The sequence below is a fragment of the Cupressus sempervirens genome, chromosome 9, assembly GCF_028749045.1.
Source record: "Cupressus sempervirens isolate cs-2001-9-10 chromosome 9, ASM2874904v1, whole genome shotgun sequence".
NCBI classification, from domain to species: Eukaryota; Viridiplantae; Streptophyta; class Pinopsida; order Cupressales; family Cupressaceae; genus Cupressus; species Cupressus sempervirens.
This window is the reverse complement of record NC_143126.1, coordinates 657,886,835-657,914,384: the sequence shown is the minus strand read 5'-3', so window position 1 is coordinate 657,914,384 and position 27,550 is coordinate 657,886,835. Positions and strand designations below refer to the sequence as shown.

The 27,550-nt window shown below is 36.9% G+C and overlaps 2 protein-coding genes and 1 pseudogene across 15 annotated transcripts; 2 read left to right on the top strand and 1 right to left on the bottom strand.

Annotated features, from left to right (window-relative positions):
• Positions 1-690: 690 nt before the first annotated feature.
• On the bottom strand, positions 691-27,286 carry LOC149540454 (uncharacterized). Of its 14 annotated transcripts, XM_089801565.1 has the most exons (5): positions 26,625-27,265; positions 25,003-25,157; positions 24,584-24,747; positions 22,808-24,414; positions 22,196-22,510 (listed from the first exon to the last, which is right to left on the bottom strand). In XM_089801565.1, the coding sequence occupies exons 1-2, from the start codon at positions 26,926-26,928 to the stop codon at positions 25,099-25,101; spliced, it is 363 nt and encodes a 120-aa protein (XP_089657691.1). In that variant the 5' UTR covers positions 26,929-27,265; the 3' UTR covers positions 22,196-22,510; positions 22,808-24,414; positions 24,584-24,747; positions 25,003-25,098. The 14 variants fall into 14 exon arrangements, with proteins under 14 accessions (XP_089657688.1, XP_089657695.1, XP_089657683.1 ...); XM_089801570.1 differs by having other exon boundaries at positions 22,808-24,747; positions 25,003-25,187; positions 26,625-27,278; XM_089801563.1 differs by having other exon boundaries at positions 22,808-24,747.
• Positions 17,899-19,368, top strand: LOC149540456 (uncharacterized; annotated as a pseudogene).
• LOC149540455 (uncharacterized) lies at positions 18,916-21,308 on the top strand. The gene has a single exon (XM_089801571.1). It carries the CDS (start codon positions 20,376-20,378, stop codon positions 20,769-20,771), a length of 396 nt encoding a protein of 131 aa, XP_089657697.1. The 5' UTR covers positions 18,916-20,375; the 3' UTR covers positions 20,772-21,308.
• Positions 27,287-27,550: the final 264 nt, after the last annotated feature.

The window sequence follows — 27,550 nt, the reverse complement described above, 5'->3', positions numbered from 1 at the left end:
TCAAAAAAATTATTCACTAGAATTAAAAATGAATACATTAAATACAATAATAGTAATTAAAAATAATAATATGATAAGTTAGCAAGTATTTTGAATTATAAATATTATGCGTATTTTTAAAAAATGATAATTTTAAAAATATTTTTAATTTTTGTATATAAAATCTTAATCTAAAAATATGAAAATGTTAATTAAATGTTAAATTATTAACTACTTGTAATATTAAGTATTATCAATTAAGCTCACTCATTTTATACTAAAATAACTATTATAAATATTCTTATATAAACAAAAAAATATTTTTCAAATAGTTATATGTATGTATTTTAAATAAAAATGATTTAAAAAATTAGTTTGTTTTAAGAAATTATATAAAACTTTCATTTAAAAATATGAAAATTTTAATCAAAAATTAAAATATTAATTAATTAATATTAAATATTATCATGAAATTTAATTCAATTTATTTTACTATAACCATTAAACTTTTATTTTTACTACTTTATCAAATTAAACTACTATAACTTTAAAGCAAATACAAGTTGGCACTTGTTATTTGTATAGTTCTTAAACATTACTTATGTTATGTAATTAAAGATTCAATAGAAAAAGTATAGCAATAATAAACATATCTTCGATTCTACTATATGTTAATTTATCTACACTTATGACCATTTGGCAACCAGAATATGAGTGGAATAGGCATATGTAAATTCTTAAAAATTTAAATTCTCTGTTTGGGTGCACCAAATCAAAATTATGAATAGGAATACGTATTCCAATTTTGGCCAAAAATGAGCATTTACAATTCCACCTAAATAGGTGGAATTGAAATATGTATTCCTATTCCAGTTTTATTTATTTTAGAAAACATAAATTTTTGGGTCTGTGAATTTCGCATCAAATTCTGACTGAACCAAACAAGAATAGGTAATTCCAGAATACGTATTTCTATTTCCATATTCTTATTCCCACAGCCAAACATATGCTTAATGCAATACTTTTCTCATCCCCAAATAAATTGTTGAAATTGATGAAAGATCAACCCCACAGCGCCCAAGAATCACCTGCATGCAAACACCTATCATGGAAAGAGAGAAGCAAAAAGCTATGGAGACAGAAAATGTCAGATGCATAGATGAGACATTCTTGATGAGCAAAAAAGAAGATTGCTATAATCAACAATGAATTAATCTCAGTTCTCAAGTGAATTTACAATGAGAGATTGTCCTTACAAAGGAGATTGAAACCCTAAAAAGGTCTAACCTAGGTTACATCAAATAATTAGTAAAAGAATTAATTATTAGATGCCTAAAGTTTAACTTAAGAAACTAGAGTTAATTAGGACATATATAATTACTCTAACTCCACCCCTTAAGATAAACTTAGGGGGTAGCTAAAAACCTAGAAACTACTACTGAAAGTAGAAAATGGGTCCCGACAAACAAGGTCTGATGAGGTACTTAAGCATAATCAAATCTCTGAAAAGAGGAGAAATAGAGAAAACCACATGGGGAAAAACCCTACTCCAAAAAGAGATGGAAAACATGCTAAAAAGACTAGTGAAGTACTGAAGAATCCTCCAAACTAGGGAATGTCCCAAAAGATAAGAACAAGAGATGATCATGAAGAACATCACTAAAGCATGTAGAAGCTACAAAGCTCTGTCAAAAGTAACTACTGATATGAAGAACCTCCACTGAAATAGAACCTGACCAGGTAGAGAAGACTGTAATTTGCATTGAATCAAGAGGCACACAAAGACAAACAACTGAACTCAAAAATACAAGTGGCATGAAACACCAAAGCTTGAAGAGTTGATCAATCAAACTAAGGAAGCATGAGAAACAATAGAAGAACCAACAGAAGAACCCCCACCCCCCCTCCAATGCAGACAAGGGTGAGGTGACAAGCAACTGGAAAAGTGGGCAAAAGAATTACATGTCAAGGAACCATGATCAAGATGCACAAAATAGTACATATGGGTGTACTGAGGTGATCAATCCCAGACATGTCATGAGGCTAATGTCACGAAAGGGACACTCACTGGACAAAAGAAGATAGCAACCAAAGGCTTTTAAAACATCAACCCCCCATGGCACCTTATCAGAGTAGTGCATGTACAATAAGGCAGAAGATACGATACCCAAGAATACAATAATCTACACGAGTGTTCTTAGATGACACTGCTCGAATCAAAAGGCAAAACAAGACAAACAATTGAAATGAAAATATAAATGTAGTAAGACACTTTATCTTTGTGCATGTGCAAGAATGCATAGAAATGATGTCTAAATAGACTAGAAGAGACATAAGACTAATACAAACGATAGTACAAGTCATGACGAATCACTTGAAGCAAAGAAATTGATCCTCGGACCTGAAACAACCAAGTTATCCACCAGAATGCAAAAATATAGAAGACTAAATAGAATGTGCCTAGAGCGAGATCTGGAAGAACAACCAACATCACTGGAAAGAGCTCAGAAAGAGCTTTCTAATGATATAAAAATTTCCCAAATTGGAGATCGGATGCTCAAGATATGTCTCGTAGAGTGCAAAAAGGAACTCCAAACTTTGACAGTAGGAAAAACCATAAAACAACAACAAAACTGAAAACTATCAATACCGTTGTGACAGGCTCGAAACCAACTTTCCAACGATATCTCATTTTCATTAAACTAAGTCCGTATGTCCTAGATATGAGCAAAAATGTGAAGGTAAGTCAAAATAGAACTCGAGGAGGTGACAGGAACGACGATGCAATGTTGATGTGGTGCTGATATCAGCAAGTGACGAGCTCAAATTTGACTGTCAAACGACTGTCGAGGAAAAAAAAATGCCTGAAAATGACCCCTATCAAAAAAATTATGCGACCGCCAAATACAATGCAGGATGGCAAAAAAGTCAGTCACCGGATCAAAGGGCCGGTGCCGGATTAAAAAACCAGTGGCCAAAAAATACCCATGTGTTTGAAAAATACACCGTGCAAAATCATGGTGTCGGCATGACATATCATGGCAGAGGCATTCACGCAGCCTTAAAAACTATTCTTCCTCCAAAAAGTTGCCAAAGTGGCATGGAGATTGATCACAGGCCGACGTGGGAGGAAGCACGGGCCCACAGTGGTGAAGTTGGAGGCGACAAGGGAGCGAAACTAACAGCGCTCACCACAAAACCACCGTCTCTCCCCAAAATAAAATTGGCCAGTCTCCAAAGTCGAATGAGCTTCTCCTCACAACCAATGAAATTTCACTAGAAATAGGAGATGATTGTGCCATCCTTCCTTGTTCGCTCTATGTCTCTGTCTTTGAAAATGCACCATGAAGTGCACTTTTAATGTAGCCACAGACCCAGAGGGGGCCACTTAGATACCCGAGGTGGGCCGGAGGAAGGAACATTCAGATTTGGCAGGGGTCGGCCTCTCCACAAATTTGCTTTGTTATGCAGGCCGACACATGTAATACATTTGAGAACACGTCTTCAAATGATCTTCCCAAAAAACACATCCTCGTACAGCACCAAGCCTTCCTCCCTCGTGATGGATCGAAGTTCAATTAGCATGCTGACGTGGGAAATTTCATGCGCAGCCCCCCAATGAAGTGCAAAGAGCCAAAACATTCGTAAATTACCAAAAATTGAAATAGAGATGGCATTGACACCCATAAATAAAGACGTTGAAATGGCGAATGGGAGTTGCAAGAGTCTTCAGTGACATAGCTGCTCAGAATTTGTAGCACCAAATCTAAGACGTGGAAGACACTTGTTAGAAACAGAGGCCGGAGAGAAGAAAAAGCCTGAGCCATACATTGAAACCTGCAGCAAACGAACTCCAAACCGCCCCCAATCAAAGGCATGTGATTGAATGAGGGTGCGCGATTAGTGAACAAGATTGCCATCAATCCCACTGACCATGGAGGAGGGGTCGATGATTCCAAACAACAAGAATCGGCGTGCCCCAAGATCAACGCATGACGAGGGATCACTTGGTGTTGACAGAAGTTGTACAAGCACGCCAAACACTTGTAACCACGACCTCTCCAAATGTTAAAGCGCACCCTCCAATATTTTAAACGCAACACCGAGGCAAATAGAGGACTGCGATTAAACCTGCAGGCAGATGCCAAAGAAAATTGTGCCATCCAGACAAATAGAGGCTAATTCACGGATAAAAGAATGCTTGCAAACTATTGGGCACATATCATGCCAAAAAATGGTGTTGATAGATATCCACACAAATGCGCTGTCATCCACAAGAAGTCAGAGGGCCCACTCCAAAAATGTGGGCTTCAATCTTGTGTGAAGGGCTCGAGAAAGAAAAGTTTGTGGATCAAGTAAAAATGGTCCATAAAAAATGGACTTGCACCAAAAAAAGAGCATCCAAGCTTGATGCAGAGATGGTACACATATGCGCGAGCACCTTCAAATAAAAAAGAACTCCCCTCTCCACATGCACCCGAGAAACAAAAACAAATCACCGCAGTCCATTAATACAATAAGCTTTCAAACAAAAAAACAATATTTTGATTAAATAAAATTGCTGCCTTGATTTGCGTGCTCAGCTTAGTTGTAAATTTTTTTGGCCCCAGATTTCAACAATGTCCCAATTAGACGTATTTTATATGGAAATGGAGGTTTTTGAGCATTCTAAGCTCAACAGTGATGTCTGTTTGGGCTCACAGTGCCCCGAAAATAGGTCCCCTCCAAATCCAATATAAAATCCTCTAAAAGCCACATATCTGAAAACTGATGCCAAATCTCTCAAGAATAGAACAAGGGCATGAATATCTAGAGCTCCTATACCATGTTGAAGTTGATGAAAGATCAACCCCACAACTCTCAAGAATCACCTACATGCAAACACTTGTTAGAGAAAAACAGAAGCAAAAAGCTATGGAGACAAAAAAATGTCAGATCCATAGACGAGACATTCTTGATGAGCTAGAAAAAAGATTGCTCTAATCAACAATGAATTAATTTCGGTTCTCAGGTGAATTTACAATGAGAGATCGTCCTTATAAAGGAGATCGAAACCCTAAAAAGGTCTAACCTAGGTTACATCAAAATAATTAATAAAAGAATTAATTATTAGATGCTTAAAGTTTAGCTTAAGCAACTAGAATTAATTAGGAAATATCTAATTACTCTAATATAAATGACTTTTTTTCATACAGAAAATTGTGTGAATCTGCATATGACATCCACATAAATACTTGTCATCCCCTATAGGGTGCGTTAAACTAAAAAAAATCAAGTAGAAGAAGCCTACCAGCGTAATTACAAATCACCATAAAATTTGCAATTATACATGTATAAGTTTTGTATCACTAATTTTGGAGATATTCATGTGATCTAATAGAATGAGGCTTCACTAAGCCAATAGATAATTTCTATTTTGCATACATAAAGTTTTACTATTTTTTCTTTTCTTTTACCAATATGTAGCAAGTTTACAATAGATTATAATTTATCCTTAGATTTCTAGATTTCTTTAGATCACAGATAGTAGTAGTTTAATTAATAAAAAATGCTCAAACATTTTGTAATTGATCTTAAGATAAAAAGAATTATAAAATTTTTTCCTGCAATATTTGCATACATATCTTTTTTCTAGAGACAAGTAACATATCATGAGAATGAGATAGATCAAATTGTTTAATATAGGTTTGAAACCAAGTGATTTATCCATGCATACAAGTAGGTAAAATTTAATAAATAGAAGATATTTTTCAAGTGGTAGTACATTTTCAAAATATTCGTATTGTCAATGGACCCTTGGTCTACTAGAGAAGTTGAATAGCTCACAAATAACTCATACTTCTAAGAAAATAATATATTACCTTCTACAAATTTCTACAAGGTGCCTATAGCACACTAAGATGCCATTGTTAGTTTGCTAGTGTATAAAATTTTAATTTCCTAACCTTACGAAAAAACATCAGCTTCCAAACTCAAAATAAAACGAGTGCCACATTTTGGCATGTACTTGCCTTTAAAGTAATAAAAATAGTATGTATAGGATCAATAAATTGTTGAAATACAAAGTTGCCTTGATCTAAAGATAATTTTCTAAAATTCTAATTATGAAAAATTGAATAAAAGATAACAAATATAGAGTATAATAAATTATTATATTAACTTTATGTATGAAAGATATTTATGTTGTAAAAAGTTATAAAAAAATTAAATATATGTACATTAAGTATTACTTTTAATAAAAATTAAAAGATTTGCTAAGATTAACCAAAAAATAATTTTTAAATCATAATGTATTATATGGTTTTGAAGGAAAAAGTGGATAGTAAGTATTTAAATTGAGCTAATATATTTAAACATAAAAAGAAATATATTATAAAATATTAATAATTATCCATTTTGACATAAAAGGTAATAAATTATATAGAAAAATATTAATATTAATAAAAATATAATACAAATTTAATGATGAGTTGTTCAACACTTTTATTATAATTTATATTCTATGATCATGATATGAAGATACAAGATGATATGATTAAAGTACACAGAGTTCATCATATTTATGGAAAATAATCAATCTAAATTAATTAAGTCATTGTAAATCTTTTGTTTTTTAACTAAAGTTTATACCTGCATATAACAATATTTAGCCTCTATTTTTATTTTGGTTAATTGGCTTCGTTCTAGGCTGAAGGAAAATATGTGTTCATTGAAATTAATTCAAAATGGACATTTTAAAGTAGGTTTAAGACTTTTCAACATGCATTGGTTCCCATTGGTTTAAGAATTTACATTCCATTGATATGATGTGAAAGCTTCCCAACTTTGTTTAAGGAAATCTGTAGTTTTAAGTAAGAAATATATTTCCGGTGGATATATTATAGATATGTCACAAATTGGAAAATAATTTAAATTTCACATTAGAAATAAATACAGAAAAATGATTTCCACACAGTCAAATCTATATGTTCTAATATAGTTTTGAATGAAATATAACAATATTCGAAGATACAAAAGCGTTTTGTATGCATGATTATGCAATGCAATTAACAGAGCTCCATTACTCATGTAATTCTTAAAATTATACAAATACATCACTTGTCTAGTTTAATAATGATTCACTTCAAACTAACTTCTATGTAAATTTTTTGATGAATAGTCTCGTTCTATTAAAAAATATACTTAGAATACAATTCACAAAAAAGGGGTCAAGGGATACAAGATCACCCCACGAGAGAGTTTTAGCAACCTAAGCCGGAACTAAACACACGACATCAGCTAAAAAAAGCAACTATTCATAAAAATATATATATAACAACCTCAAGCTGCCAAAGCAGTGGCAACCGAGGGGGGAGGATCATCTTTGTCATTAAAACCCCAATCATTTCTGGGATTGGGGGGCGGGCTGGGCACAGACCAACCGTCATCAAGAGCAACAGCAGCATGGGGATCAGTGGCAGCCTCCGCATCTTTGACCTCAGGCCGTGGAGGAGAAATCGCCAGCGCCAAGCGGGGCCATTTGCCAGCATTATCTCAACGAGCGCTAGGAGGAAGAGGCGGGGACTAGCTAGAGCCACCATAGGGTGGGGAGGCAGAGCAGCACCTCTAGCTACCAGCCCCACCAATGGGAGAGCGGTGGTGGGAGGCTTGTGAGCGCGGAGTGTGAGAGTGGTGGCCTGAGGAATGGTGCCGCTGTCGACGGCCACGAGGCATCGAGGTGTCTGCCGAGGCATTTGGAGGTACTCGAGCCACAGTGCAAGGGGCATTGCCCCAGTGGTTGAGCAGCTCCTGCAGGTGAGCAACTTCCAGGGAAACTTTGTTAGCTTGCACCTGTATCTGCATAATAACATTGTTACAAATACAAGCTTTAGTGTACATTGCAATGTTAACATCCAAAAAGCTGTGTGTGAATAAAACAACATTTCTATCTTTCCACAGAGTAAACAAAATTTCCATCCTGAATGTATGCCAGATCTAGGAGTACTTTCTGGGAATTCTGGGGGAATCACCCAGCAAGATCATGTGCCATGAAAATGGTTCGGGCCTAAAGGGCTTGAAAAAATCATGAATCCAGTGCTAGTAATTCTGCGCAGGTTTACAAAACCAAAAAATATGCAAAAAGGACTCAGGTTGACCACAGAAGGGGCATCTGGGATCAAGAACCCCTATGTGCTTGAGCCGAGGCCCCAGGGGAAGACCTTGGAAGGCAAGGCACCAAGCAAAGTGGGCAATCTTGGGCTTAATAATAGTGCACCAGATGGTATCAAAGCGTTTTCGCCATTGAGAAAGCGAAGATTACAAATGCCATCTCTTGTTGAACGTGTCTACCATCGGAAGATGGGGCAAAAGCCATCGGTATCCCTTATTGGGCTTGTAGTTGGCAAAAGGAGTGTCAGGATACCACTTCCAGTCATGCTACCAAGGACGACCAGATTGAACTCCAACCTTGTGCACCAAATGTACAGGTATGGAGGAAAGTAATAGGTCAAAAGTCTGCCAATCTGCACGGACAAGGCGATACTGAACCTGCATGTCTTCCCAGGTCCTAAAACTCATAGTGACTCTAGAAAAGAGATCTCTGAAAGTTCTGATGCCACGTTTGAAAAAACGAAGAGCACTGGCACCTTGGGTTTTAGCAAGAGGGTTACCCTGAATGGCAAACAGGGGAGACCACCAAATATTCTGTTGATTCAAGGAGAGACCATTACGAAAGTCATCCCTAGCCTAATGAAGTCAGGGCTTGATAGCCTCCCAAGCTTTCCAGAGGCTCTTGATAACAAATGAGCCCTGTATGACAACAGGATCACACATGATGAGAAGGGTTTGAAAACCAATCCCCTTCCACGCAGGTCTGTTGACAGGGAAGCCAGAAGAAATGCAATGGCGAACCAGAATCTTCCAAGCTTCGTCTCCAGTAATAGCTTGAATGATCCACTTGGCACAAAGCACAAGGCCTTGTTTGTGAGTGGAAAGCAGACCGAGGCCACCAGATTCTTTAGGGAGACAACAAAATTCTCAAGTGACTCTATGAAATCCATGTTGATCGGAACTAGAAGCCCAGAGGAAATCTCTGAGCAGGCATTCCAGCTTAAGATAGGAAGCTTTGGAAGGAGCCCAATAGGAAGAATAATAAACATGGGTGGCTGCCAGAATCTTAGAACAAATTTGGAATTTACCAGTAAGAGAGAGCGGCTTGGTAATCCAGTAATCAAGTTTTTTCGCAATCTTAGCAAGGACAGCATTCCAAAGCTCCAGAGGGGAAGCTTGAAAGGAAAAAGGGATGCCAAGAAAACGAAAAACTTCACCGTGAGTGACCCATTTCCACTCAAACTGGCTGAGCCAGTGAGGAGCTGGCACAAAAGACTGGCGATAGCAGAGCATTTTATGCCATTGAATGGTAGAGCCAGAGGCTTGACAAAAAGTCTTCAGACAAGATAGCGCATTGTTGATGCTTTCCTCCTCTTCAAGAAGAGTAAGGAAGGAATCATCAGCAAAATGCCCATTAACAAGCTGGGAAGTAGAATCAGGCAAGGTAATGCCATGAACCAATCCTGAGGAAACAAAATGAGCAAGTAGGTACACAAACCCTTCAGCAGCAAGAACGTAAAGCGCTGGAGCGAAAGAGCCTAAAGGCCTCAGACTGCGAATTATTAATGGAAATGCAAGCATTAGCATCACCAAAAAACATCTCCACAGATTGAATAAAGTTGGAACCAAATCCCAGGGCCTAGAGCATAGCTAGGATGAAGGGCCATTCAATGTAGTCATATGCTTTGGAAAAATCTATCTTCAAAAAGATAGCCTTCTGTTTGGACTTGCGAGCCCATTCCATCCCTTCCCAGATAGCAATAATGTTATCAAGAATGTATCTGGATTTGATGAAGCTAGTTTGCTCAGGCCGCACAATTAGAGGCAACATGTGCTTGATTTTGAGAGAGAGTGCCTTGGCAATTATCTTATAAGCCACATTCAGAAGGGTGATGGGCCTCCAATTGCATATGTCCTCCAGATCACCAGCCTTAGGTATGAATTTAATATTTCCTTCATTTATAATGGCTCCTAAGCTTTTAGAATGATATGCTTCAAGATAGACTCTGTGCAGATTAGGGCCAATTTGCTCCCAGAGGTGTTTGTAAAACTCACAGGGAAATCCATCACACCCAGGGGACTTGTCATCTGCCATAGAAAAGGCAGCTTCTTTAAGATCGCTGAGGGAAAGAAGTTGCTCACAGAAAGCACGTTGCTCCCCCACAAGGCAGTTGGGAGTAACAGAGATGCATTTTCGAAGAGCATCTTCCTGGGCAACCGAACTTCCCTGCGAAGCAAAGACGTTCTCATAATGATGAACGAATGCTTGCAAGATGTCGGGGAGACTGGACAAAACAGTCGTGCCCTATTTGAGTTTCTGAATCCCAACTTTGGTATGACGAGCTCGGAGAGCATGAAAAAACTCCTTTGAGGCTTTGTCTCCAACCTTCAACCAGTGGAGACGAGCCTTGAGTTGAGCTCCACGGGCAACATAGTTGTCAGCAACTTGCTTGTTATGTCAAATCTTGGCAAGATGAACTTGCAGATCCATATCAAAGGGGTTAAGAGTGAGAGCCTCACAAGCTTTTCTGAGGGACGGGTTGTTAGCTACATAAGCCCTTTTTCTGAAAATGGCAACTTGATGCCCATAGATGCGCATGAATCACACAGTTCTAGCAATGGCATCATTCCACCATTGAATCCATCCCCTTTGAGAGTGTGGATGTGGCTCCAAATTCCAGACACGTAGGATATGTGAGATGGTGGAAGCATGCATCAACACTAACGTGTTGAGGTAAAACTGAGACTTAGCCACCTTGGGGACAGTTGTTTGCCAAGTAATGCCAAAATAAATAGGATAGTGGTCAGATAAAGTGACATCTGATAGGGGAATGACAGGCAAATCTCGATCCTCAGAAAAGGAGAAAAAAGATTGCGTAGAGATCATGGCATGATCAAGACATTTTAATATACGATCTGGGCCAGCTCGAAAGTTGGACCAAGTGTGCCAAACCCCACTACTCTAGCAGCAGTCAGTGTTGGGATCAAACAGGCCCAATTTATTACGCATGTGGTACCAAGTTGCTCTTTCCCTAGCTGTCCAACGAAAAGGCAGAATGCCTTTTTTGTTAGATGCCACTTCAACCATATTGAAGTCCCCACACATGACCCAAGTAGCTGGAGGCAAATTGTTAGCCAGCCAGGCCCACAACTGGGCTCTTTCAACAGCGTCATTGGAAGCATAAACATTAATGACTCCAAAAGAGTGATTGTTAATGGAAAGTAAAAGCCAAACAATTCTATGCATAGGGTCAGTATCGTGTGAAATAATAGCAGAATGAAGGTGAGGTGACAGGAGAGTAACTACACCACCTCTGCCAGCATCATGTTGCGATGAAAACATAACGCCATCCGGCCAAATGACACAGCATGCAACATCAAGCATGAAACCAGAGATCTTTACTTCTTGTAAACACAAAAAATCCAAATTACCAAGTCTATGACGAGTATCCCAGACATAGTACTTTTTGGTGAGGTCTGTAAGACCTCTAACATTCCATGAAAGGCAGTTCATGAGAACTCTTCCATGTCATCCTCGTCCTCGAGAGAGGAGCAACTATTTTGCAAGAAGGTAGGAGCCAGGTGAAAGTCAGACAGGAAATCCTCTGAACTTACAGCCTGTCGCTTTATCTCTAGTACCTTTGCACGTCCAGGAGGACTGCAAGAATGTCGTGTTGCTGGTGGCACAATGGAAGAGACCGCAAGCAGGGTGCGAGCCCCGATCAAGGCAGAAGCCCTGGTGGCAGCCTTGATCCCCTACGTAATAGCAGGGTTTGAAACTTGCGAACCCCAAGGAAGAGGAACTGTCGAAGCCGCCTACGTCACCATGCTAGCTGGTGTAGACCTTCTTATGGGAATAGGAGGAACAGCGACAACTGCCGCATAAAATTGTTTGGGCTGCAAAGGGGTCGAGGCAGCCTTGCCCTTGCGTCCAACAATAACCCAATCTTCTTTTTTCCCTTTGGCTTGTTTGGCAGGCGCATCTTTAGGTGTGGGTTTTGCCCTAGAGGTAACTAAGGGGCAATCTCGAATCTTGTGTTCCACCGACTGGCACCTATAGAAGGTGTTAGGAAGATTCAAGTAAAGCACCTTCTGAGAGAAGGTCTGCGCCCCAATCTGAATTTCCACAGAATCACGAAGATCCTTGGAAAGATCAACTTCAATGCAAATGCGACGTTGAGGGCGAGCATTAAAGAATTTCTCAGGCTCCTTGGTGATAACCTTGCCAAGGGTTTGGGCAATAGACTCAATGAAATGCCAAAATGGCAAGGGTAAACCTGGGAACTCAACCCACACAGGGACCCTAAGCTTTTTATCATCTGAGACAGCAAAGTCTCGAGACCATTTTTGGAAAACAAGCAGAGAAGAACGGATAGACCAAGGGTCGTTGGTGAAAATCGCCTCTACTTGTGACGGGTTGGCGAAATGAAATTAAAAAAAACCTTTGGTAAGGTTTTGCACGGCATCAAGGCGGACCCCATGAGGGGTCCAACTCTTGTTAACCCATTCTCTGAGCATAGCTTCAGGAGTCGTCTGACCCACAAAATATCCTATCAAGGTGTAGTGCTCTAACCAGTCACATGCAGCATCAAATTCTTGCAAAGGAAGGATAATATCAGGATTACCTCATGAAAGGCCTTCGGGACAAACTTGCGTGGGCATTTTTTCGAAGGTGCCACCATGGCAGTCCGAAGCAGTAGCGTGCACACCAGAAACAACTGGGTCACCACTAGCCGGAGCCATGATAAAAAAGCCTAAAGACTCTTGCAGTAAATGCGATTTGACAGGTGTTGCTTGGAGAAGGCAAGTTCACACGAAGAGACGTACTCAAGAAAACTGAAAAATCGCATGAGGCAAGAAACCCTAGCAGCCTAAATACAAATAATAAGACGCTAACACTCATTTAAAACACGACGAAGAACAATGAAAAAAATGATCCCTATAATGCACAGTCCATTTGTTTATAAACTAGCCATGGAAAACAACGATATGAGGGAGAATTTTATAGCTACAAATATAATGCAATCCATATGTTGCATATGCAAGCTTTTAACATTGCACCTATGTTGGGCATTGAATAGAAACCATCGGTAGTGGTTGAAGATATACTATTTCTATCGCAAGTATGCATTTACATTGAGAGTCTCTATTTTGAACAAAAAAAATTAATCATAATGGCCATGCTGAAATAAGTTTATTTAATGAAATACAAACATATTTCAAGTCATATCCCATTTCAGGCATAGGCAATGGTTTTGGTCAAACCGATTTTAATGACCTAATTGTTTCTTGGTTACCCAAAAAAAATTATACTTATCCTCGAACTGCTCGAAGAAATCGCTGCTTTAGGCAGAGTAAGAGTATTTATCATATTCCTTACAGATTAGCTTGGCAGAATTTATCAAGTCAAATTTTAATAACCGTGGCAATAGTTCAAAATGTTTCACATGTACAAGAAGGTTTTGGTTTTCAAGAAATGTCGCAAAGGGCTTCTTTATTATAGATTGTATTAGTCTACTCACTCCGAGTTATGTGAATGCAATCCCTATAGACTTTGTTATCCTAAGAGGAGCTATGTTACCAGAAATGAGAAACGCGAAATACGACGACAACGGCAAGTGACGAGAAACGCAATCTATGAAAAGTTGCGCATAAGAAACGTGTATATATATATATTATAAATTATTAGTATCTATATAAAATGTGATGTGTAAGAAGTCTAATAAATTTACTAAATATTGAAATTGAAAATAAATTATTTAATCTTACTTTTATAATTAATTATTTTTAATAAAATGTATAAATTAAATTAATAGATAGTTAATTCATACTTAAATATTATAAATTAATATAATTAACTCATACTTAAAACATTCCAAAAAAATAATAATAAATGAAACTGTTGTTAACTGATTCTAAACTGTAACAAATTAAAACTAAATGCTAAATAATTATAAATGAAACTATATACTTAACTGATCATAAACTGAGGAAGATTTAATATTTTTTTAATTTGATTGAGATTATTAACAACTGAAATTATCTCTTGAAACGGCGGTTTCGTGACGGGAAACCCGTTTCGGCCGTCGCAACGGGAAACGGAGGTCTCCCGTCACGTTTCTGGTAACTATGAAAAGGAGTGAAGTTTTCAAAGGAAGAGAATAGTTTTTTCCAAAAGCAATAAAGAATGGCAAACACTTGTTCAGAATTCCATTTTTGTTTCATCTTCTTTGACCTTTACAAAATACGTCTTCTTACAGCATTTACACTTAATCAAAAGCAAATTTCAAAATAAAGAATAAGAATCCAGTGTAATCGCTGGTCCAACCCTCCTATTGCTTGCTTTCCAATTCCTTTTCCAGTCTAGCAGTCAATGTAGGAACATGTTGAATATCGTTGTGGCTCAATCTCTTGCAGAGTTCGCTTCTCCAAAACCTTCCTTCAACAACAAATGTTCTTGATCTCCAGTTCTGTGTGTGCTTGTTGAGCCATAACCGTATATTTTATTCCGCTTTTTGGGTGTAACTGACCCCATCTCATGTATCGGCCAAAAAACTATTTCTTCTATTAAATATGTTTATGAAAATGAAAACTATTTTTACTAATGTATTAATTGAAAAATTTCATTAGAAGATTTAACCAATCTTAAAATCTTGTCGATAAATAATGAATATGGAGTGCTGGTCCGAAAAAAAGGTCCTATAAGAACAAATTGAGTGAGCCAATCATAATTGAAATAAATCAATTATATAACATTTCAAACTAATAAATATTTATCACAACTTTAGTAATAATCAAATAAGAAAAAAATATTAATATATGGTTGATTCGTGAGTGAATAACTATTGATTAATTGAATAGAGCGGCAAGTACAATAAATAAAATGTAGTGAATCGGGATGATTAATGGATGAGTCTATACACTGATCATAACCCTAACAATCTATCTTAATTTGGCAACAGACACAAAACTGGTTGGATGCTCTTATGTTATCCTAGGTTGTATCACTCTAATATATTCCAACCTAATACCGCGTTTTGTTTTGCCAATAGAAGATACGTTGATGGGGTTGAAAAGATTTGGTCTTGATATAAGATCCAAAAATACACATTTAAAAAGGTTGATGATTTAAATAATTCACTGGAACGGTTAGATCCTCGTCATTAGTAAGAGAATGAATCAAGAGCCAAAAGACAACGATAATGAAGTAAGATACGACAAGGAGAGGGAAACGAGGATTCGCACGCCAATCCATTTGAAAGGGATACAATTATTTTCGTCTGTGCATGTGGAATTTTCTTACTTTGTCTAGTTATTCAAGGAAACTCATTTTTGTGTTGACAATGTGAACTAGATGAAAAAGCTTAGGAACCTCCAAATACTGATATTTTAATCTAATGGCTCTCTTCCCATAAAAAGACGGGGAACAAACAATAGTGGAAGTGAAGTTCAACGGCCACTGGTGCAGAACACTGTACCGATTTATCCGGCAAGTTGCAAAAGATGCTTTCGCACCTGCTTTTTTTTGGCGAGCCGTTGCCCTTTTTCTTTGGCCTTTACAGCTGGAGAACATACATCTATTAAAGATTGTGAATCTCCTCTTTTGTGCACATACATTTGTTTAACCCTAAGTCATATCTTGTTCAAATCTCATTTACACAGCTTCCCTCTTTCAAAAATTCTGTGAGATTAGAATGGGCAACACTTGCTCCTGCTGTTCAAGCTCTGCCCTTGGTCAAGTAAATTATCAAGATTTTCTTGATAATTTGGCGGCAGTGAAAGAGATGAGTCATATTGATGAATTGATTTCTTACATAGACCAGCTCTTAACTGACATTGATCAGGGAAACCTTCAATCAAATATTGCCGACCTTGCCAAGACCAATCGAGTGACTGCTTCTCTCAATTTGAGCGGCGATTTACTGGAGAAGATATTGAAGCGATCTGAACATATATGCAAGGTATACAGCTATTCTAATTCAGAAAATTCATATTCTAATTCAGAAAATTCATTTCCTTATCATAGTTAAGCTTCTTGATGTACACAATTGAATGTATTGACGTACAGAGAAATTACAATTTATTTTTTTAAATATGTTTTTGAGTGCAGAAGAGCATTGTTCCAAATCTTAATCGTGAAACACGCGTATTTGTGATTGATGTGACAAAGCAAGCATCGCAGATTCAGTGGGTGGAAATAGCGCTGTCAATTGTGGGTTTTGTGTTGGAAAGAATAGAGCAAGTTTCTTCCAACAGAGAGGAATGCATAGTGCTGCTGAAATACATGTTTAACCTTGCAAAATACATCAAGCGATTAGAGGATCATTTGGATAATCAAGAGAAGCTGAAGAGGGTTCTCCAATTCATAGTAGAAGGCTCACTTCCCTGCATATCGCAAATGCAGTCTCATCCGCTTTCCAAGTAACTCATAGCCATGCATTGTCAATTTTCTTTAGTCACCATGTGTTCGTATTTCGACTCTACAATGATTGAAAATCTTTATTTACTTTTGATGGGTAAATAGGTTTTCCGGTGCTCCGGTTGCGGCTAATGATTTGCGGAGTTTACAAGCACGACTTGAGCAGGAGTTTACAATCGCTTGGATGCCTCGTGTAAAGAGGCATTTCTTGATATTGTCTTCTTTCTTTGTAATTGGAAGCGAGAGAGGGTGGTCTCTAGTGTTGGAGCAACAGAGTTTGATGAACTTCAAAGGGCAGCACATTTCAATGTTACAGATGAAGGCATGGTGAATGTTCATGATATAGTGAAAGCACGAGGAAGAATGTTGTCGAGAGATGGGGAGAGAATCACCGACTTACAATCTCTCACTGGTGCTCTCCAAGATGTAGAGGTATGTTTTTCTTGTTTTTCTTGTTACTAGATTTATAGATTTTATATATAAACAATTTAACAATCAAAATTCTGCATATATCTTTATAGAATTAGTTTTGGGAAATATTTTAAAGATCAATTAGTGCTCTACATTTTATTGTACTTTTGAGTTACAAACATTTTTGCAGAGCATAAAGAAAATAAAGGGGATCGCTCTTAATGAAGCATTCGAGCTGGAAGCACATCATCTGAATATGATGAAGAGATCTTTAAGAGTTTTGAGATTGACAGGAAACACAAGAATAGTAAATGGAGAATGCAGAGGAGCCTTTGAAAATCTAAGGCTGCTTAGCATCGAGAATCATAATGATTATTCATGGATGGATGTAACTAAACATCCAAGATTATCAGCAATCATTTTGAGAAATAAAAAAGATTCCTTCTTCTCCGAAATAGACTCTGAGGATTCCAATGTCCATGACATAGACTACGACGTCCCTGAGGCAAGATCTACAACTTCTACCTGATTTATAATATTATTTTTGGAAAAACAAATTAATTTTAATATTTTTTTAAAGACAGTGCTAACTAGAAACAATGAAATTGTTTTGCAGTTTGCGGCCACCATCCCGTCTTCATTGAGATATGTATATATAGAACGTGTTAGATTAATTAATCTTATCACTACACTTTACCAATTCAATTTCTAAATTGTCTAACATTACGATACTGTAGTGGGTTGAATAGCCTTCCCGAAAGCATTAGTAACCTATTTATTTTAGAATATTTGAATTTAGGCTCTTGTTCTAGTTTGGGGAGCCTTATAAACAATTTTGGTAGTTTGTTTTATTTACAACGTTTGGATTTAAACTCTTGTTCCAGCTTGGGGAGCCTTCCAAACAATTTTGGTAGTTTGTCTTGTTTACAACATTTGGATTTAAGCTATTGTTCCAGCTTGTGGAGCCTTCCAAACAATTTTGGTAGTTTGTCTTGTTTACAATGTTTGAATTTAAGCTATTGTTACAGCTTGGGGAGCCTTCCAAACAGTTTTGGTAGTTTGTCTTGTTTACAACGTTTGAATTTAAGCTCTTGTTCTAGCTTGGGGAGCCTTCCAAATAGTTTTGGTAGTTTGGCTTGTTTACAACGTTTGGATTTATGGTCTTGTTCCAGCTTGGGGAGCCTTCCAAACAGTTTTGGTAGTTTGGCTTGTTTACAACGTTTGGATTTAAGCTCTTGTTCCAGCTTGGGGAGCCTTCCAAACAGTTTTGGTGGTTTGTCTTGTTTACAACGTTTGAATTTAAGCTATTGTTCCAGCTTGGGGAGCCTTCCAAACAATTTTGGTAGTTTGTCTTATTTACAACATTTGAATTTATGGTCTTGTTCTAGCTTGGAGCCATCCAAACAGTTTTGGTAGTTTGTCTTGTTTACAAGATTTGGATTTAAGGTATTGTTCTAGCTTGGGGAGCCTTCAAAACAGTTTTGGTAGTTTGTCTTGTTCCAGCTTGGGGAGCCTTCCAAAGAGTTTTGGTAGTTTTTCTTGTTTACAATGTTTGGATTTAAGGTCTTGTTCCAGCTTGGGGAACCTTCCAAACAGTTTTGGTATTTTGTTTGTCTTGTTTACAACGTTTGAATTTAAGCTATTGTTCCAGCTTGGGGAGCCTTCCAAACAGTTTTGGTAGTTTGTCTTGTTTACAACATTTGAATTTATGGTCTTGTTCCAGCTTGGGGAGCCTTCCACACAGTTTTGGTAGTTTGTCTTGTTTACAAGATTTGGATTTAAGATATTGTTCTAGCTTGGGGAGCCTTCCAAACAGTTTTGGTAGTTTGTCTTGTTTACAATATTTGGATTTAAGCTCTTGTTCCAGCTTGGGGAGCCTTCCAAATAGTTTTAGTAGTTTATATAAGTTGTTGAAACTATATTTAGTCAACTGTACACAACTATCTTTGTTGCCTGAAAGTTTTGGAAATCTTGCTTCCCTGAAACATTTGGAGTTGCAAGACTGTGAGAAGCTCATGAATCTACCTTAAAATTTTGGTCAGCTTAAGTATTTAGAATATGAGAGCATGCATGGATGCAGTGCATTACAGAGCCTCTCTAGTGATTTCGAATGTTTGAGTTCATTTATTGCCATGAAGGCTTCAGAATGTTCTCAGTTAGAGGAAAATAAAATTGATACGTTAGCCAAGATGAAGGGATTGATGGTGGTGGATATAGACAAAAGCCCTAAATTGAAAGAGCGGTGGGAACAAGTGAAGGAGCATTATTCCTTAGCAATAGTGGAGTGCGGAAGACATGTAATTTGTCTTGTGTTTAACTAAGGAATTTATTTCAGAGGTTATGCTCATCGTGTTCTTAATTTGAGCGTCTTTCTTACATTGCAGAGATTGAGTGATGAAATATACCGAGATGCAGATGTGATGAGTAGAGCATTTTTTCAAAGCGACTCAAAATGCTCGGGGGTGGCCTAGTTCGGCAGGTGGGGTGATGCGAAGAGTTCACAATAATGAAAATAAAATAATAAATGACACAATTTACAAGGGAACCATATGGCAGACTCCTCCTAGCACTTCTTACTCTTGAACTAGGGCTTTCTCAATCACCTGATTACACACACTTCCAATCCCAACTAACAATGGATTCACCTTCAAATGGACATTGTTTAATGTCTCCAATCAACAAATAAACCCCTTGTTCGGGTAGAATCTCTATCTTGTTTAATTCTGCACGTGCTTGGTTAGTAATATATCATACATGTTAGATTAACTCTTTCCATGAGTATCAGGCCTTCATCCTCATGGAAAGATCTTCATTTCCTTTAAAACCTACTACAGCAAATAAATAATTAAAAGAAATCTACTGGTTCTGTAATAGGCGTAATAGCAAACCTATAATAACATGAAACTTATCAACAAAGTACTTGGAATGACGAAGGAAACCTTATTAATGCATTTGTAGAGCCAACTAATCGGTTTGCGGACCACAATATGGAATTTGAGTTGCAGAATATTGCTGTTCACTAGTCTGTACATACCAGTCTTTCAATATATTCTCTCCTCCTTTACATCAAAGACTCTTTCCAATTTATAAGACACCCTAAAATAACTGATTCCAACCAATTATCATCGTTGAGTTGGGTATTTTAAAACTATTACAAACTAAACTTCCCTTTAAACCAGTAGTTACCTTTTTTTATTTAATGTTTGAACTTGAAAAGCCAAACCTATCTTGAAGACCTAATATTATTTTAGCATCACTATAGGTTCCAAGACTGCCCAATTGATTTGATGACCTTGTTTATACATTCCTTCTTTCTGATTTGTTTTGAGGATCTTTGCGGTCTTTATAATCTTCAACTGTGGCTTGAATATTTGAGGTGCTCCTGCACCATGGAGTAAAGCTGTAGGTGTTATTAAAGGAGAGGGATGTGACATCATCATCAAATAGAAGGTGGTGGGAAGCGGTGAAAAGGAAGTGGATGGAGGTGGTTGCTTGGGAGGGTGGGCAGATGATATTTGTGGATGTGGGAGGGTCGTGGGAGGAAAGAGAGGGGCATGTTGAGGAAGCTCTGCCACATTTGCCCTACGGCACAGTTGCCTGGATGCCTCCTGACAACAGGGCAAGGCTACTCTTCGCCTATTCCGTGCAGCGTTATTACAATAGACAGAGTGTCAGGAGGCGGATTTTTGGAGTCGGGAATTGCATCCTGGGCACATCAGTGTGTGTGGATGAAGAGGGGAGGAGACTTGAACTCGATCACCTCCAATTCATACTGCCCGACCTTCAAACAGCTCCTCTTGCTCAATCTGAGTGCGAACACATTTCTGACCAATTGTTGTTCCCTATTTCAAACGCAATGCAATACACGTTTTAATATCTACCGGTATCGTGTACCCGACTTTCTGGCAGGCAGCCGTTAGTAGTGCACCAAAATCCAATCATTTCGAAGCAATTCAAGACAAACAGTTGTGTCAAATTATACATCTCCCTTCTTTACAAATTATCTAGGCACCTATTGGATGTTGTCCTACTGAATATTGCATGAGAACAAATAATCTCCCTAAATAATCTTCCTTGTTTTCATAGTGAAGAAAACCCAAATGGAATAAAATTGAGCATTTCTGAACTTGGATTCTTTAATTTTATAAACTTATATTTGTAAAAATGATCAATCTCGATAACAATTCCTGAAATGTTAACTAGTTCTGGTGACAAATTTTTAAAATAGATCTTGAGTTCAGATTACAGGCAGAGGATCAACTTGTCCAAACCAGAACTCAAAAATATTTGATCAGTTAGAATAGGTTTTTTTAAAACATTAGTTAGAAATAAATTATATTTATTATTATCTAACTTTTTTTAATTATATTAATTTGAATTAGATATTTTTATCTTTTTTAATAGAAAATCTATTAGAATACCTGTAATTTCTACTTAAATCATATTTCTTTCTCATTTTCTATATTTATTTGTGAAATTTTTGAAAATTTGAAATTTACCATATTTTTTTACTTAATCTTTTAAAATGATATATGTATGTTGTTAATATGAAAATGTATTATTTTCCTTAATGTAATTGAGCCGATAGGCTCATTTCTGTGAGGATTCTCGTCCGATTGTTTTGATAATCCGAGCTTTTAAAACAAGGTTTTTCATCTATGTCCGGACAAGGGTTATCAGTTGCAAATCACTGCGAAGACCTGTATTATCAAAGATACTTTTAAAAAAATTGGAAAGAATTTGCCCAGTTTTATCTCTCCATTTTCAGCATTCGGGGAAAACAATTTTAGAAACAAGCACACATTGGTAATAATAACAAGAGCTGCAAGGCAGCATAGTTCCTGCCAAGTGTAGACAGGACAGGTTAATTTAGTAAGTTCAGAAGTGTAGACATGACAGATTAATCTAGTAAATTTAGTAGGAACAATGTATGGGAAAGAGTAGACATGACAGGTTAATTTAGTAGGATAACGCAATAAAAGAGAGATATGTTCTCAAACTGAAAATGAGCATTTATATACACATCATTAGCAGTATAGTAAATTCTCAAATTGAACTCTAGCTTCGGTATTGATCTGCACATATTCTCACTGCTCTTGTGTAGCGCTACACAACTATGGCTTCCGAAGCCTTACGCTCTTTCACATTGTACATATATAGAGGGAAATTGAGTCTTGATAATATAATTGCAATACCAAATAGACTTCAACACAGTGACCTACAACAATAGTAACTATGTACAGCCAGGAAACTCAATAAAACGAGGAAAAGTATTAATGCAAAAGGTGAATAATTGCAGAAGGAAAACATGCAGAAAAAAACACTATATGATGAGAGGTGATAGAAATTGAAATGAATAATTGTGCACCAGATTTATGGTGATTAAAGTCACAATCACACTCTTTATCTCCAGCACTTAGCCTTTATTGAAAAGAACTTGTAAGATTTCAATATACATCGGCTTTGAGCAATGTACAGGTTTGGTAGGTCACAAAAAGAAGAAGGAATATCATGCTTTTGGAATAAGAAGGCACAGAGAAAGATCAGTGATAATGTGCTTCAGAATCAATCCACTCTCTGCATCTGCTTTCGAGGACACTGTTCTCTTTGAAACTGTAACACATTCCTCAAGAAAAGTATGAATATAAGATATCATGGTAAAACCAGTTTTGTAAGAAGACGCAAAATTATCAGATATGATGTTTGATGCCATAAAAATGTAACACCTCCTGATCACAACATTGAGAAAACAAGGATCCAAGATCCATGCACAAATCTTAACTGAAAGACCACACGTCAGACTTGCATGAAGGAGAAGAATCCCTAATAGCCAGTTGTTGTTTCCCATTTTTACAGGGAAATGAGACACCTAAGACTTTTTTAGTCATGCCAACACATGCCAGCAATTACCTTTATTTATGTCAACAGTAACGCTAATTTGGAGAGTATTACGCTGATTTTCTCGTCTTCTCTTATCTTGAAATCTGTGGAAGCATTCATCTGCACAGTTTCTTGTTAAGTTTCGATCATTTTGTTCAATTTAAAAAGAAGAATTATTGAAATTGAGCATTGGCCGAGAAAAATAAAGCATTGTGATTGGTGGTAGTTAAGAACATTAATCATGCATTAAGCTTGAGCCTAAGGAATAGTTCTGAAAGGAAGAAGACCTTTAATTATGGAAATCACAAAACTGGCAAATAATTTAAAATGGAAGCCTGCAAATTCTTAAGGTTCAACAAAACTATAACTCTGATATTCCAGCTTGTAATAGACACAGACGCACACGGGTCTAAGCTGATGGACACTACTATCGGTGAAGATGGGAGAATGATATCTTATGGATATTGTCAACAATAATTTTATCTTGTCAAGACAAAGAAAAAACTACCTCTGCTAGAAGGAACGACAAATAGCTCTGTTGGCTTCTCCTCGGCTTTGTCCAAGGTTGCAGAGTCCTACACTGTAATGCATAACAGAGAGAACATGATTGATGATGCTATTTTGAGGAAGATTTTCGAAAGGTGGAATTTAAGGTTTTCTGCTTTCCTTTAGTGATAGAAAAATGTTATTTCATAATTTCTACTACTATTTTGGCCTTCGTAATGTTTTCTTGCCTTATCAGACCACGAGATGAGAAAAATTTGTATCCTGCTCTCTCAACAATCACATAATAGTGACAGAATGTTTGAACAGAAATCATAACATAGCGAGGGAATGTTTGAACAGTAATCACAACGATCACATAATAGGGAGTGAATGTTTGAATAACTAATATAAAATAGTGAATGAATGTTTGAACAACAATCACATAACACTGAATGAATGTTTGAATAGCTAACATGAAAGAGTGAATGACTTAGTAAGGGCTACATCAATTTAGAATGCTAAAAGGACTATGAGTATCAGTTAGATTATCCACAGATACACTGTGGATATTCCGGTAAATCAATTTGACAATGTATATAATCTTGATAGATTGAGTAAAACGTGACCTAAATAATTCCTTCCAACAACTAGCTGCCAAAGTTGTCCTAACTAAGTCATGTTTTGGATCATTTATCCCTATTGATAGATATATCAGGTCGAATGAATTCCTTCCAACAACTAGCTGCCAAAGTTGTCCTAACTAAGTCATGTTTTGGATCATTTATCCCTATTGATAGATACATCAAGTCGAATGGCTCACAGTTCTATTCAAGCCGTAATGAATGTAGCAAGGAAAAGTTGTTTTGGATAAATGCAGTGAAGGTCAAATTGTGTAAACTATACTCAACATGAAATCTCACGGGAGTCACACCCAAAAGCATAAAGAAGGGCTCTTCGGACTATCGTAACTTCCTCTAGAAATTTTATGGGAAATAGAGAAACATAAATAAGCTGCATGAATTGTTCTATAGACTGCAATTCTAGAATGAGATCTAGAAGTTGCTTCAAGAAATTTTGAATTCCTGTACTAAGTCCCACATGTCTTGCAGAGACACCAAGATGAAGAACAGGGGCAGGATTAGGCATCCAACCTGTAAGCAAATTAATTAGAAGGATTGTTAGGCGTCCGCTGGAATGGCTGGTTACAAACATGCTCAAGAGGATATTGAACTGAATTCATTGCAAACACATACAGTAACTTAGAAGTTAATGAAACATCATTTTTAAATGTACAATAAGAATAGGTCCAGTTTTAATTACTGTATGACTGGTTACTGCTGGGGGAAAGGGTGTTGCTATAGCAAATGCTCCCTTAAAAATGTTTGCACGCAATGGGGCTGTGCTCCATCTTCTTGATCACAATTATGACCAACAAAAAGGCTTTTAATATTAGGACGAGGCCTTGGGTTTTTGCAGAGCAGATGCTGTCAATTATAACAGCAAAAATTGAACAAGAATAAACACCCATGAAATTTAGAATTACTGTGAGATACTGCTGAGCAGAAGGCTAGACTCAACTAGATTAAATGAAGGTTAATAATATGCAACTGTGAAAGTGTATTCCTCACGTATCAGAGTAAAAAGAACATTTTTAAAAGAAGAAAACCAAAACTTCTGTATGCTAGTATTTCGAAACTAAACAATAGTGAAAAGCTAACACCATAAAGTTTTAGACATACCTTTGATTGATAAGCTAGTCTATATAATACCAGAATTGTTTGGAGTCTTTGAACATTCTGCTAGAATACCGTTATTGACCTTCCACAGTAAATTGTTCAGACCTCATTCTTTTTTGTTTGATTTGCAATTGCTTCTAGTCCTTTGTAGTTGAATTCTGGTCAAAACTGTTATTGATAAGTTCTAGCTGAAGAGATTTTTGAACAAACAAAGTTGTTACTCTGTATACCATTTTCAATCAACATATAATAGCAATTGTTGTTGTTTCTTATCAAAATATAATAAGTTAAAAGTCATTTTATTTATAAAAGTATGACGTCTTATATCCATAAAATACTTTATTTAATTTAAGGGAAAAAAATCAAACTACTTTAACTATTACATAGGAAACATAACTACAAACAAAAGATCCCATCTATGTTTGATAATCTAAAACTTTATAATCATAGTAAAAAGTCTATATTATTGTGTCGATGCAAATGTACATATGAACAACTCAGTCACGTACAGATTTACACATTTACACAGTCACAATCATAAATATACAGCTCTAGCAGATTTATATCAATGCAATCATCCATATACATCTACAATAGACTTACGTAGAGATAACATATGCAAGGTTCTCTCACTCACACAAGGTAGCTTCAGATAATATCAAGCTAATCCAAGAAGAGTTGCCTAGTCTTCTAGGTGTAGTCAAATGCACATACTGGTTTCATATCCCATCAACTATTTCAAGAAGAGTTGGTTATTAAGTGCACCATATTTTTTGCCTCATAAAACCTACAGGCCCATATATCTATTCATAAGAATCTTGAGAACTCAAATATCAACTATCTCTAATAGATAGGAGTCAACGAGCTTTCTCTCACTCATTTCAACTGCAGTAGGATTGCAAAAGCGGCAAATAAATGAAGTTGAAAAAATAGAGATTCATCCCAGCATCCAAATTCAAGAGGCCGGGTTACAAAATTTAGATTTGTTTTTCTCATTCCTTCACAGTGCTGGATTATTGTGCAGGCTCTTGGACCTAAAAGCCAAGATGTCTGAGGCATGAAGTATGTGAACTATTTGAAGAAATCTATAAAGGCAGGTGATCTCAATTAATGCAATGATTGTAGAATAAGCAGATATAAAATTTGTAGAGAAAGGCTTAGGAGCTAAAAGCAGATTCCAGCCAGGTCTTTGAAGAAAGCAAAAAAAAAAAAAGTGCACAAGTTGTCCACGCCGTTGATCAAATGCCCACAACAGAAGGGTTTGAATAGGAATTTTCCAGAAATCTAGTTTGTGCGGAATGATGCATGCTGGAGTAAAATGGGCGTCATCAACCAAAATCAATAAACTGATGAACAACTGAAAGTAAAAAATATATCTAAAATGGTAACCCTGATACATTTTTCTTATCTATTTTCTAGCATTTTTAGGTATTTGAGTGAACATTGAAAACAAGAATCACATACAAAAGCCTTTCTAAAATGTGGAACACAAGGAGGCATGAATAGACACAGACGCGCTGGGTTCTGTAGCAGCGAGAACAAAGAAACCCTAGACAATAGTTTCGTCAGAAGACAAGTAAACCTCCAAAACCGGGTGCAGAATGAAATGACAGTTGACACCATACCTGGCAGGGGCACAGAATGATCTGGTCCTTGTGAGTTGCAATTGGTAGTGCCTGGACAACTTGTGTGTTGCAGTTGGAAGAGCCTGGAGAACCGTTCGAAGGGTCCGGAGAACCTTGGTGCGTGGCAAATAACAAACAACAATAACCGAGAAGTTTTAGAATAAGACATTCCTCCACTCTGCTTTAATGCCTTCTCACCTAATCTCCGAGCATTCTGCATCACGAGAAACCATGCAAGAAGCCATTTAGCAATTGCAGCAACTGGAGCCTGGATGGCTGTGAAAAAAGCTTCTCTGACCACCATTTATTTTCTGCCGTCGAATTTGGGGATATCTGATGCGGGCACTTTGAGGATCGCGCCTTTTTTATGCATAGAAACCTTCGCAGGCATTTAGAACTTACCCGAGGAAGAGGACACGTCTGAAATCAGGCAGAAATTAGTAAAAACCAAGCAACTCTTGCTTAGGTACATTGCAAATTGCCATTGTCGGAATAGTAATGAGGAGACGTGATTGGCAGGAAGTAAAAGGAACTAATCACGACTTAAGTAAAACCCTAAGCAATAGTTCCGCCATGCAATGGCAGGAACTAATAAGATGAAAAGTGAATTTCTTTGCATTTATATAAAATTGAATAAAATAATCTTTGGAAATGTGTCAAGTGAGAAGTGAAACAGTTTCAAATGTATTATCCAAATTAAATATAAAGTTCACTATATAGATGTATGTAAAAGTAGAATCTATTAGAGATATTGATATTGTTAAGGTTTGCCATTCATTGGAGAATGTATTATCTTTACACAAGTCAAATAAAATGGGCTGTACCCTTTCCGTGGGACTCCAGCAACTCGTGGCAGCTATTTCTTGGAGTATTAATATGAAATACACTGCTTTTACTTGCCCAGTGATGCATCTTCTGTTCATATT